This window comes from Carlito syrichta, unplaced genomic scaffold, assembly GCF_000164805.1.
Source record: "Carlito syrichta isolate Samal-C Ts95f unplaced genomic scaffold, Tarsius_syrichta-2.0.1 Scaffold301868, whole genome shotgun sequence".
Classification (NCBI taxonomy): Eukaryota; Metazoa; Chordata; class Mammalia; order Primates; family Tarsiidae; genus Carlito; species Carlito syrichta.
Window position 1 is genome coordinate 828,634 of NW_007245964.1, and position 13,262 is coordinate 841,895.

Here is a 13,262-nt window from a genome sequence, read left to right on the forward strand (position 1 = left end):
CGCGGGCTTAGGCAATCCACTCACCTCAGCCTCCCAAAGCGCAGGATTACAGGCTGAGCCACCAAGCCCGGCATGAGTGTTTCTTAATGGGATGAATTTCTACAAGTGAAATAATTGGGTCAAAGGGCATGTCTATTAACTTTTAGTAGTTGTGGTTTATTATGAAAGGTGACCTAAAAAAAAACAAAGCATGCTAAGTCACCTCAGAAAGGCTCCTTAAAGAATCCTTCTTGTATTTACATCCCTGGGTCCCTAGGGCAACACAGGTGCTACTGTTGCCAGGTAAGTTTTTGCTCCTGATCTCAGTCTAATCTAGCTCTCTTCCCCTGCTTCTCTCTGTTCTTTTTTCCTCCTTCCTTCTTTCCGCCCATTCAATAATCTATATGTAGTGTTCACTTTGTGCCAGATAGAAAACGTAAGAGCAGGTGTTTTTAAAATGTGGCAGAAAGGCCAGGCATGGTGGCTTATGCTTGCAATCCCAGCACTTTGGAAGGTTGAGGCAGGAGGATCACTTGAGGACAGGAGTTTGAGAGCAGCCTGGGCAACATAGCAAGACCTTGTCTCCACAGAAAAATTAAAAAATTAGGCTGGCATGGTGGCATGCACCTGTAGTCACAGCTACACGGGAGACTGAGGCAGAAAGATCCCCTGAGCCCTGGAGTTAGAGGCTGCAGTGAGCCACGAATGTGCCACTGCACTCCAGCCTGGGTGACAGAGTGAGATCCTGACTCTAAATAAATAAATATAGAAATAAAATGTGGCAGAGACACAGCCACAGAAAATAAGGAAGAGAAACGTAAGGGTGAAGAGATGAGGAAATGACAAGAGGGCAGGTGCCAGGGCCAGGCTTCTGGGAGAGAATATGGGAGAGAAAAGAGATCATTTCTCCAGGAGAAGCAGCTGTCAGTGTCAGAGGATGCCTGAGGAGTTAGGTGGGTAAAAAGATCATTGGGATATTGCATTGTGCTGTGCAATTCAACTCCTCTACCCTAGACCTTGAAGATTCTTCAATAAATGTTGAAATGATTATTTACTGTTCCTTCTGAGTGCGGAGCCTGGATACAAGGTAGCCAGTTATCGGCAGCTTACACCAGTGGCTGATCACACACCTGCAGGTTGAGCATCCCTTATACAGACTCTTGGAACCATGAGTGTCTCAGATTTGGGGTTTTTTTTGTTTTGTTTTGTTTTTGAGGCAACAGTACAAACACCAGTACAAAGAAAACCTGGGCAACTTGGCAAGATCTCATCTCTATAAAATCAAAAAATTAGCCAGGCATGATGGCACATGCTAGTTCCAGCTACTTGGAAGGTTGAGGTGGAAGGATCACCTGAGTCCAGCAGGTTAAGGTTGTGGTAGCCATAATCATAACTTTGCACTCCAGCCTGGGTGACAGAGTAAGACTCTAACTCAAAAGAAAAAAAAATTTAGATTTGGGAGCATTTTGGATTTCAGATTTTGAATTTAAGATACCCAACCTGTATTATAAAAACAACCTCAGCCCCCACTGAAGAGCTGAGCATGTTCTCTGTGGGCAACCATCCTCCTGTCCCCAGCTAGTCCTGATCTCTCCTGTCCCTTTATTCCCTTGACAGTGACTTGCTGAGCACTGACTCGGGACCAGGGCTGTTCTAGGCCCTAGAGGGAAAAAAAGAGATTTGGTCCCCACACTTGGGTGCACTGAAGGAATAAGCAGGCACCCTACAGAGCAGGACTGTGTGACAGACAGGTCAGGGACATCCTTTCCAAGGAGGTAACATCTGAGCTGAGACCCTGGATCAACATGCCAGGCAGAAGGGACAGCAAGGGCAAAGCCTCCGGGGCAGGAAGGGTGGCTTGCTTAGAAATAGAGAGAAGGTCACAATGACAGAGGCAGAGAGGGCAGATCTCATAGGGCCTTGTTAACCATGTGACGAGGACAGATTTTTAGCCCAAGGTTTTTCTTTCTCACATTGTTGAGGTCCACAGGTTTGAGGAGCCCAGCGCAGGAGAGAAAGGACATCCTGGTGCCTTTACCTCTGACAGTCTCCTCCCTAGTCACCAGCAAAGACAGAAGGGGTTGGCAATGGGCACAGAGGCCCCACCTGGCTCCTAGGCCACCCTCCATGAGCTCCAGACTATCAGGAAGCCCAACAAGTTTCGGGAGGGTGACGTTCTTATGGACATAGGCGTTCCAAGAAAACATGTCAAAGCCCAGACATCACAACAGCAGAGAAGCAGTGCTGAGCCCTCCAATGGGGCACAACCCCCACTCCTCATGTGAAATGACTGCTGCCACCTTCTTGGGGAGTAAAGGATGGATCATCCCATGGGTATCCCAAAACAACGAGGTCACATATTCTCCTGCAGCGATTTTGTGGGTAAGAAAACGAGGACAGGGAGGGAGTCCCACCTGCCACTCTGAGGTTGAGGTCAACCTTCATGGACAACCTTTGAGGATGGATAATAGAACTTTCGAGAACGTACCTGGAAATGCAGGGAACCAATTGAAACCTCATCCCACTTCTCTTCTTCAAAGGCCCTTGTTCCATTGGTAACAATATTGGCACGAAAACGCAAGATGAGATCTTTCATTGGGAATGATTCATTCTCATCACTGTTTAAGACACACCAAAAAGGGTGAGTGCAGGGCGAGCGGAAGGTCATCACACTGCTGGAGTAAGCCAAATGTGCCTGCCACGAGATGCCTGGCTTCACCAGCTCCACTCTGGCCTGAGGCCTGGACGGGCAGAACAAACCTCTCCCATGAGACATCCATCTGCTAAACAGACATCACGGCCTCCCCTGGGAGGGGGTCCCCGCTTCAGGGAGAGGCCCACCAGAGCCACTAACTGCATGCAGCTCCCACCAACTCTGAGGACCGCGGTTTCGTCATCTGTCCCAGTCCTCAAACCCTTCAAGTCTGGATTTAATCTCCAGGTTCTAAACTCTCCCTCTGTGCTTTGTAAAAGGGGATGATGTTTTATGTCCAAAAGCTATTGTGGTCAGCATGTGTGTGACAGAGTTCCTCAAATTTGCAAATAGAGCAAGAGAAACCCTGAGCAGGGGCCCCAGGGACCCTTGCCCTGTTCTAGGCATGGGGCTGTTCCTCTGACCTTAGACTGTCTGCCTGGCAGGTCAGCCCTGCTCAAAACCAGCTGGTGGAGAACTCAGCTCCTCCTGGCAGGAACCAGGGTTGCAGGAAGCCTGTCCCACCTCCCATCTCTCCACACCAAGAACCTTAGAATGCCACAGGAGACCCACCCTCTCCAGGGCTCTGGGCATCTGAGGAGGAGGGACCCTCGGTGGCAGGAGAACTCAATGAATTCCCAGGAGCCACACAGCTGCGTCATGCTTCTGCTCCAAAGCACAGCAAGCTGGGAAGGCTGTTGTGTGTTTTCACCAATGACTAAACCAATAATTACCAATAACAGACTACAAAGGCAGAGAAGGGGCCCTTGGTCATTTGTACTAAGTTGTATTTGCACGTGTTTGCAAGTGTGCACGTGTGCACCCACGGCCACGTGGCACATGGGAGTCATGGGGTGACTCTTCACAGGGGTGATCACCTCGCCCTGGCCTGGGGACCTAGAATGAGGAGCCCATCCCAGCCACGATCTGGCTTGGCAGCTGGGTGATTCCCCTCATCACCCAACTCCCTGGGAACTTCAGTCTGCTCCAAAGAACAATGAGGGGGTTGGTCCAGGCATGACCCTTTCTGGAGCCCTCCTGGTACTCTGCCCTTGGGAGAGCTCTGGGGGAGTGAGCAGGCCAGGAGCCTCGCTTCTGTCAGTGCATTTCGCAAATAAAGCATGCCTGCAGTTAGAACTCAAAAGCTATCCTAACAATTCTTGTTTCTCAGTCCCCAAAATGACTGTGTGAAGTAGGGCAGGGTTCCGAAGGGGACAGCAGATGACAGGAGGATAGGCAATGAAATTGGATCAAGTTGTTGGCAAGTCAGTTAAAGCAAGTGTTAAGAAATGGAGAGACAGGCCGGGCTTGGTGGCTCAGCCTGTAATTCCAGCACTTTGGGAGGCCAAGGTGAGAGGATTGCCTGAGCAGCCTGGGCAACTTGACAAGAAATAATTAGCCGGGCGTGATAGTGCGTGCCTGTAGTTCTGGCTACTTGGAAGGCTGAGGCAGAAGGCTCGCTGGAGCCCAGCCGGTCAACACTGGGGTGGCCATGAGTGTGCCACTGCACTCCAACCTGGGTGACAGAATGAGACCCCAACTCAAAAAAAAGAAAAGAAAGAGAATGATAGCCAGGCATGGTGGTTCAAGCCTGTAATCCCAGCACTTTGGGAAGCAGAGGTGGAGGCAGAGGATTGCTTGAGACCAGGAGTTTGAGACCAACCTGGGCTACATAGAGAGACCTCATCTCTACAAAAAAATTAAAAAATTAGCTGAACATGGTGGCATAGGCCTGTAGTCCCAGCTATTCAGGAGGCTGAGGCAGGAGGATTGCCTGAGCCTAGGAGGTTGCAGTAAACTGTGATTATACCACTGCACTCCAGCCTGGGTGACAGAATGAGACCCTGACTAAAAAAAAAAAAAAAAAGAGCGAGAGAGAAAGAGCTAGGAATTCTCCACTAATCATCTTGAAAACATCAAAAAGGATCATTGGAAGATAAAAGAGACCCCTCAAAAGGATTAGTGGGAGCTGGCTGAAAGGGCTTGCTAACTTCTCAGGCTTCAGTTCTCATCTGTAAACGAAGGGGGCCAGTCTCCACACTCTTGAATCTTCTTCCCCAGATGGGTGCCCACCAGTCATGCTCATCTGCCATTCCTGAGGGAACAGGCCTTACCTGGCGTTTAATTGCTGGTAAAGTTCCAGAACACTTGAGGTGTTTATCAGCAGATACTGCGCCTCATTTACCAGGGAGAGGGTGGCTGTCATGACAGGAGATTGATCTGGAAAGGATGGAACATTCAGAAGAAAGTTGCTTTCTTGGAATACAAATGAATCATGTTTCCATGGACTTGCATTCTTTTTTTTTTTTTTTTTTTTTTTTGAGTTGGAGTCTCACTCTGTCGCCCAGACTGGAGTGCAGTGGCCGCTCCCGGCCACCACAGCCTCGACCTGCTGGGCTCCGGTGATCCTTCCACCTCAGCCTTCCGAGTAGCCGGAATTACAGGCATGTGCTACCACGCCCGGCTGATTTTTTGATTTATGTAAAGATGAGGTCTTGCTGCCCAGGCGGGTCTCGAACCCGTGGGCTCAGGCAATCCACTCACCTCAGCCTCCCAAAGGCGCGGGATTACAGGCTGAGCCACCGAGCCCGGCTGGACTTGCATTCTTTTAAAGGTAGAGATTGTTTCTACAAGGAAAAAATAAATGAGTACCCTGGCAATAATAAGAATGTTCTACACGTGGCTCAAACCTCTCACAAACAAGGGGAAAAAATGAGCTCCTAGATACTCTGTTTAAGATAATCTGGGAAAAAATAATAAGAAAATGCTGAGGTGAAATTGTTCCACCAAAGAAGCCTTTGAAACAAGATTTAGAGGAAGAGAGATGGGCTGGGAGAGATGAGGGGAAATATTTCCCAGAACAGGGCAGGGCAGAGGGCCTTGGTGAGGGCCATAGGTCCCAGATCTTCTGAATCGAATCAGGTAACAGCTATTTGCTCTTGCACAAGTGCAAGACACTGACTTTAGAAAGAAATAATAGACAATCAAAAACTACTGAAAGGGGCCAGGCATGATGGCTCACACCTGTAATATCAGCACTTTGGAAGACTGAGACAGGAGGATTGTGTGAGCCCAGAAGTTTAAGACCAACCTGAGCAACATAGCAAGACCCCATCTCTACCAAAACAAAAACAAAAACACATATGCGCAAAAAAATTAGCCAGACAATTAGCCAAGCATGGTGGCACATACCTGTAGTCCCAGCTACCCATGAGGCCGAATTGGAAGGATTGCCTAAGCTCAGGAGGTCAAGGCTGCAGTGAGCTGTGATCAAGCCACTAAAATCCAGCCTGGGTGACGAAATAAGACCTCAACTCAAAAAACAAAACAAAACAAAACTACTCAAAGGGAAAAAACCAACTGAAAGAAAACATCAGGTGTGTTCAGAACAGCTGGTGGCCCATCACCAGCTTCTGTCTCCCTGTAGTGGGCCCACCAACACTGACACTATTCAAGATGCTGATGAAAAGGTCTGCCAGGGCCTAGTGAGCTCTGACCAGGTCTGCAGACCTGGAGTACATGGAAACATAGACTTCTAAAAGAGCCGCCTTCCAGATTCTTCACTTCGCTATGTCTTCTTTGTTAAAATAGCCCGGCCAGAGAAGGGACACATGATCCCAGCCCCTCCACAGAGACCCTACTCCCACTTCTCAGAGGAAAGGCCACAGGTCTCCCAAGGCACATGGTCCCTGGGGGCTACACATTTCCACCTTGGCAAACAAAAGCCCCATTCAAAACCCCGGGGTCTGTGCTGAGAAAATAAAAGTCTCCAAAGCTTGGGTGAGTGATCTCCCAGGCCCAATGGACACCGATCCTTTGCTCTCTACCAAACTGCAGAGCCTAATTAAGTTGTCTAGTGCCACATGATAAAAGGCATTTTAATCCTGATCCCAGTGCTTTGGTCACGGACCTCAGAAGAAAGGTCTGAGTGACAGTGTGTCAGCCAAACTCCTTTCTTCCCCAGCTCTTTGTTGACTGAAAGGGTCTCAGAAGAAACCCGAGGCCAAGCACCCGCTCTTCTGGCTTTAAGTGACATTCACTCATGGGTATGGGGACCCATGGCGGGCAGGCCTGCCATTTCATTAAGAGATTCATTTTCAGCAATCTTTTCTCATGTTTAATCATTTTTCCAAATTGTATAACACACTTATATTGCATTGATCAAATGTGTACTAGTAAAAATTATGATAAGAATTCAATCCAGAAGAAATTTCCTAGCACTTAGAGTCTTACAACCACAGTAAACTTTTAAAAAACTGTATACATTTCAATTTACACACACACTTTAATTTCATAGAAATATGATAGGGTAATCAGTGAAAGATTTCCAAGCAAAAAATATATAGCATTAAGATAAAATTCTTTTGAGGAAGTAGAAAAGAAATACAACTTGAAGGAGGGAAAGAAAAGAAATAAAATGCTAGGTGAATGAATAGACTGACTTTTAAATGTGAGTAGCATGTTGACCATATGGGAATGCTATCAGATTTACAAACCAGTTTCCTTGGAGCTGATCTCTAGGCCAGGTCATCCCTGAACAAACTAGTAACGTAACAACAGTCCATTCATTAATTCATCTAGCATTGATTGAGTAAATACTATGTGCCAGGAGCTATTCAAAGTATGGGGAGACAGGACTGAGGAAAACAGACAACAATCCTCGTCCTCATGAAGCTTATATCCTAGCAGAGAGAACACAGGACATGAGATCAATGAGTAAAATATGTAGTCGGAAGGATGTGAAAAGAGCTACAGAGAAAAATAAAATAGGAGCTGGGCACAGTGGCTCACTCCTGTGATCCTAGCATTTTAGGAGGCGGAGGCGAAAGGATTTCGAGTCTAGGAGTTCAAGACTACCCTGGACAACTTGGCGAGGCCTCAACTCTACAATAAATATATTTTTAAAAAGTTAGCTGGATGTGGTGGCACACGCCTGTGGTTCCAGCTACTTGGGAGACTGAGGCAGAAAGATCTCCTGAACCCAGCAGGTCAAGGCTGCAGTGGCTGGGAGTGTGCCACTGCACTCCAGCCTGGGTGACAGAGTGAGACTCTGACTCAAAAGAGAGAGAGAGAGAGGAGAGAAAGAGAGAGAGAGAGAGGGAGAGAGAAAGAAAAGAAAGGGAAAGAAAGGAAGGAAGGAAGGAAGGAAGGAAGGAAGGAAGGAAGGAAGGAAGGAAGGAAGGAAGGAAGGAAAGAAAGAAAAGAAAAGAAAAAGGAAAAGGAAAAGAAAGAAAGGAAGGAAGGAAGAAAACAGGGAAGGCTGCTAAAGAGGTTCAGGTACGGGCTGCAGTTCTAAAAAGATTATGCAGGCCAGGCTTCACTGGGAAGGTGACATCTGAGCAGTACTAGGAAAATTATCTTTTTTGCACATCTGTGAGGACTCAGCTTTGACCTTTTTTCTGCACCTTGTCAAATCCCTAACTCAGAGGCCTGGAGGGAAAGGCTCTGTATTAACTACCAAATGTGATTTACTTTCCAGCCTGGCTCTATGGTAGCTTCACTTAGCAAATAAAGAAGGAAAATCAGAGTATTTTATGACCCCGTAAAGGGTCTTGTGGGGACTCCCTGAGTCGGGGCAACTTTTAAGACACTTACCTATGCTCTCTGAAGTCATCTATATATGAAAAACCTTGACTTCCTGAGCTCCTTGAGCTTCCTCAAGCTCCTCACTTCCTTTACTGCTTTCAAAATCCCTTAGGTAACTCCAGCTCACTGTCAGGACATTTTGAATTCACCTATAACCTGCCAGCCCCTGCTTAGAGGTACCCTACCTTCCTGGATCGAACCAATGTAAATCTCACATGTATCGATTTATAGTTAATGATAAGGAAGACCCCAGTCCAAACCCTTTGCTAGTCTAATGGATGACAGGCATCCAGCTCGGGAAAGATTGTCCACAGAGTCTGTAGGAATTTCTGAGAGGCACAACAAATATCGGTTAGTTAAAATTAGATGGATGATTTGTAACCTTTACAATGTTCATGTAATCATGAATTAGTAGCTTTGGTTCCTTACAATATAAATCTAGCTTCCTGCTAAACCCAAAGGTAATCATTAACGGCATAATCTTAGGCCTGATTTGCTTGCATTAAGGCAACACCTATTTTAGTGCTAATTTTGTTTTCAGCGATTCATAGTTTTTTACAATGGTAAAGAAGCTAACCTGCTCTTTCCCATGTACTCTGTGAAACCTGTTAAAAAGTTACTAAACTCTGGAAAGCATTCCTTTGTCTTTAATAACAAAGGCATGAAGTTCGGAGTGATACAGAAATGTGTAGGCAATGAACCTCAGAGTAACAGGATGCAGACGTCATGGGAACATTCTGAAATGTCGTAGTGTGATGTTCATCCATAGCAAGCCTCAACATTTGTGCTTATAAACATGGACTGAGCCAGGCACAGTGGCTCACACCTATAATCCCAGCATCTTGGGAGATGGAGGCGAGAGGATTGCCTGAGCCCACGAGTTCAAGACCAGCCTGGGCAACGTGGCAAGACATAGTCTCTACAGTAAATTTTAAAAATAGCTGGGCATGGTGGCATGCGCCTGTAGTTCCACCTACTTGGAAGGCTGAAGTGGAAGGATCATCTGAGCCCAGCAGGTCAAGGCTGCAGTGGCTGTGAGTGTGCCACTGACTTCCAGCCTAGGTGACAGAGTGAGACTCCAACTCAAAAAAAAAGTAAACTAAAATAAACATGGGCTATAAAATCCAAGGAACTGAGCAGACTTAGAGGAGCTAAGTTCTGACTTCTTGAATTCCAAAATCAGAAATAAATGTCTTTCTTCCCAGTTCCCTGCCTCTCAACTCCTACTGGTGGCGAGAGAAAGCAGTTGTGTTCCACAGATCATTTCTTGTAACTTCTGTCCTCCTAAAATGTATATAACTGAGCTACGTGGCAGGTACACATGCTTAGGACTTCCTGGGAATGGGTGCCACAGGCCTAAGGTCACTCACATTTGACTCAGAATAAACCATCTTAAATATTTTACCAAGTTTGGCATCCTTTGGCAACAAATGAGACTATTAACTTTCAAAGAACCTTCTTCTCCACAGCCCCTTTTGCCCTGACAACAGCTTATGGCAGGAAAAAAAATGTCAAAACTTTTAAAAGTCTAAGTGGCTGAGATCTATAGAAATTGAGGTACCATGGGGTTCAAGGATCTGCCAAGATCACACCACTATTTGATGACAGAGCTAAAAACTAGAACCTCTTTGCTTCCAGATTTGAGCTGAAAACATAGCAAGCTATTAATGTTTTATTTAATAAAACAGAATTAACTGTGCTTCCAAATATAAAGGACTGAGGCTGAATGATCAAGTGAAGTTAAGTGTCCTAAGGGGATACTGGAGCCCACAGGTGCTGCTGACTCGGGGCCACCGCCACAGCTTTCTGCCAAAGGCTGACCATCCCCACTTTCTATACATAAGCAAGGTGCTCCATTAGTCCATTTCATAGATGTTTTTATTTATTTGTTTGTTTTGAGGCAGGGTCTCGTTCTGTCACCCAGGCTGGAGTGCAGTGGTACGATCACAGCTCACCACAGCCTTGACATCCTGGACTCAGGCGATCCTTCCACCTCAGCCACCTGAGTAACTGAGACTACAGGTGCATGCCACCTTGCCTGGCCAATTTTTATTTTTTTGTAGAGATGAGGACTTGCTATGTTGCCCAGACTGGCCTCAAACTTCTGGGTTCAACCAGTCCTGCCTCAGCCTCCCAAAGTGCTGGGATTACTACCATGCCCAATTCATGAGTTGCTTTTGATGTGTGCGAGGATAAGCCAGGGTTTCTGTACTCAAAGAACCAATCCAAAATGTAATACCTTTTCCATGTTTCTTCTTTGCATTTCTTGGAAAGTTGGAGTTTTGTTTGATCAGATGGCAGGGACGGCCAAAAAACTTTGACAACCAACTTGAAATTTTTTCTCCACAATTATAAGTTTTTACCCTGTCCAAAAAAAAAAAAGAGGATGAACTGATAAACTGTTATATAGTATTTCTTTAAATAATAATATAAACTGCAAAAAGTTAGATTACAAAATAAAAATAAATTAAAATGAAACATTTCATGAGCCCTGGGAGAAGGCAGACTATAACGGCAAGTGTGCTCAGGAAGTTTGGCAGATTTCCAAGGTGTGGGCAGACCTGTAAGCTGATGCTTGTGGGAAGTTTCCCATCCAATTAAAAAGCCTTAGACAATTCTCCTAAAGGACCTTTTTCTATTAATGATTAGCACTGAGAACCCCAAAGCTTAAAACGCGAGATCTTCCAGAGTGGCGTTTTGCTTTTAGAAGCACTTGAACCCAGAAGTGTGCCCCAGCATTTCACTATGGGCTGATGGAAATATTTCCTCTCACAGCCAGGTCACGTGGACTGACGTATTTGGTCTATAAAGTGAACACTGTATACACAAGCAAAGTTCCCATTAGATAGAGAGAGAGATAGATAATATTAATTAATAACTATGTATACTAATAGTTATATGTAGGTTATATCTGTAACTTACACTATGCCTGTAAGTTACAGATATAAATACTGCATTTGTTGACCTGGTGTTTGAAAATTCTGGAATCCCCTAGAATTTTGTTCACCCCAAATCCATTGCCCTTAATTAAAAATGTGCTACAGTGAATGTTGAAATGGGCAGAACTGGTACAAGTCCCAGTGGGAAGACACAGCGTGTGCTCAACTCCTGGGCCTCCAGGATGGTACATAATTTATAAGTTGCTGCCTGCAAGTGACACTTTGGAAACCTAAGGGACATCTTGATCCCCCTCACCCTCAGCCTTTTCACCCATCCCATCGGTTAGTTCAGGTGATTCTGTTCCTGGAATCTATATCAGACACCCACCTGATTTTCTCTCTGGCCCTGGTCCAAGGCTCCACTTTGTCCCACCCGTGGTGCTAACACAGGTGCTTTGCTAACCTTCCTACTTGACCCCTGACCCCTTTCAACCACCTAACACCCAACACCCAACAATCAGGCTTTTCAAAACATGGATAAGGTCTCTCCCTCCCAGCCGAGTGGCCTCTGGACTGTTGCTGCGGCCTCCGGACTGTTCCCCCTCCTCACCCTCCCTTCCCACCCACACTCAGCACCCAGCACTGCCCAGACTTTGCGGGGAGGAACACACACATTCCAGGGGCAGGGACTAGAGAGAAATGAATGAACAGATAACACTTTGGGAGCAATAAATGGGAAGGAGAGGAATCCAGTAGAAGAAATGAGAAGGCAGGTGGTCAGGCGGCCATCGAAGGAGGGGGCTTACGAGAAGAGAGGTAAAACTGTCAGAAGGGAGACTATTGAGCCAAGAGAACGAGCCCTGTGTGGGAAGAACTATCGAAGGGATCAGCAAGTGCAAAGACTTAAGAAAAGAGGTTTGAAAAATACCAACAGTTCAGTGTGGTTAGAGCAGAGTGTGAGAGGAAGTAAGTGGAAGCAAACTGGACAAGGGGGCAGTGGTGGACAGATGGCTCAGGGCAGTACTCTCCTTCCCCTCTGTGCCATTCTGCAACAGAGCCAAAATTTCCACCTGCTTCAGAGTCTCACCTGTCAGCACAGACTTTGCTTTGGCAAATCTGAGCCTGCTCACTGTTTTCATCAAGAGGCACCTCTATAGGGTCCATCCCTAAAGAACAAAGGTTAGAGACACACATGTCAAGGACAACTACTTGACTTCAAAATATACTATAAAGCGATAGTAACCAGAACAGCAAGGTACTGGCATGAAGACAGACACATATAGGCTGGGCGCGATAGCTCATGCCTATAATCCCACACTTTGGGAGAATGAGGCAGGAGGACTGCTTGAGTCCAAGTGTTTGAGACCAGCCTGGGAAAGATAGTGAGAACTCGTCTCTATAAAAAAATCAAAAATTTAGTCAGGTGTGGTGTAAGAGACAGAGAGAGAAAGAGACAGAGGGAAGGATGGAAGAAGAGGAGGAGGAGAATCTGAAGGAAATGTGGCCAAATGTTGAGGGTGGTTGAAATCAGGTGCTATAGTTGTGTATTGCTCTCTATACCTGTGCTGTCCACCATTGTAGCCACAGCTACATGCAGTTATTTAAATTCATTAAAATTAAATAAAATTTAAAATTCAGTTCTGCTGTCCCACTAGCCACATATCAAATGCTCAATGGCCACACGACTGGTGGCTGCCAAACTAGACAACTTAGATATTGGACATTTCTATCATCATGGACACCTCTACCAGATGAGGCTGGCTTACACTTTACGACATGTTAGATGGTGCATAATAAAAATCAACAAGGCAAAAAATAAATCCTGCATACCTGTTATGGTGAGTGAAGAAAATAACAGGAATGTAAGTAAAAGGACGTCGTATGATTCATAATGTTGATAACTCTTTACTTTCAGCTTGGATGATCAGGTCTTTACGTCCCCCCAGAATTTCCCAAAACAGAAGAGGAACAAACTCTTTGTCTTTCCCGGGCACTATTTCCTCTCCTTTCAGATTATTTTAACATTTGGTAGAAGAAAGGCCATTATTTTACTCTCATAAGAGTATACGAGAGCCGGGCTCGGTGGCTCAGCCTGTAATCCCGCGCCTTTGGGAGGCTGAGGTGAG

The 13,262-nt window shown here is 45.9% G+C and overlaps 1 protein-coding gene across 1 annotated transcript in view; it reads right to left on the reverse strand.

The window, feature by feature from the left end:
* The window catches only part of MOCOS (molybdenum cofactor sulfurase), a 52,075-nt gene that overhangs the window by 6,521 nt on the left and 32,292 nt on the right, over positions 1 to 13,262 (reverse strand). The window contains exons 10-13 of the mRNA XM_021711122.1: positions 12,224 to 12,302; positions 10,497 to 10,621; positions 4,786 to 4,891; positions 2,468 to 2,597 (exon numbers count right to left, since the gene is read on the reverse strand). Of these exons, the coding sequence (XP_021566797.1) occupies positions 2,468 to 2,597; positions 4,786 to 4,891; positions 10,497 to 10,621; positions 12,224 to 12,302 (440 nt within the window). The remainder of the gene's footprint in view (positions 1 to 2,467; positions 2,598 to 4,785; positions 4,892 to 10,496; positions 10,622 to 12,223; positions 12,303 to 13,262) is intronic.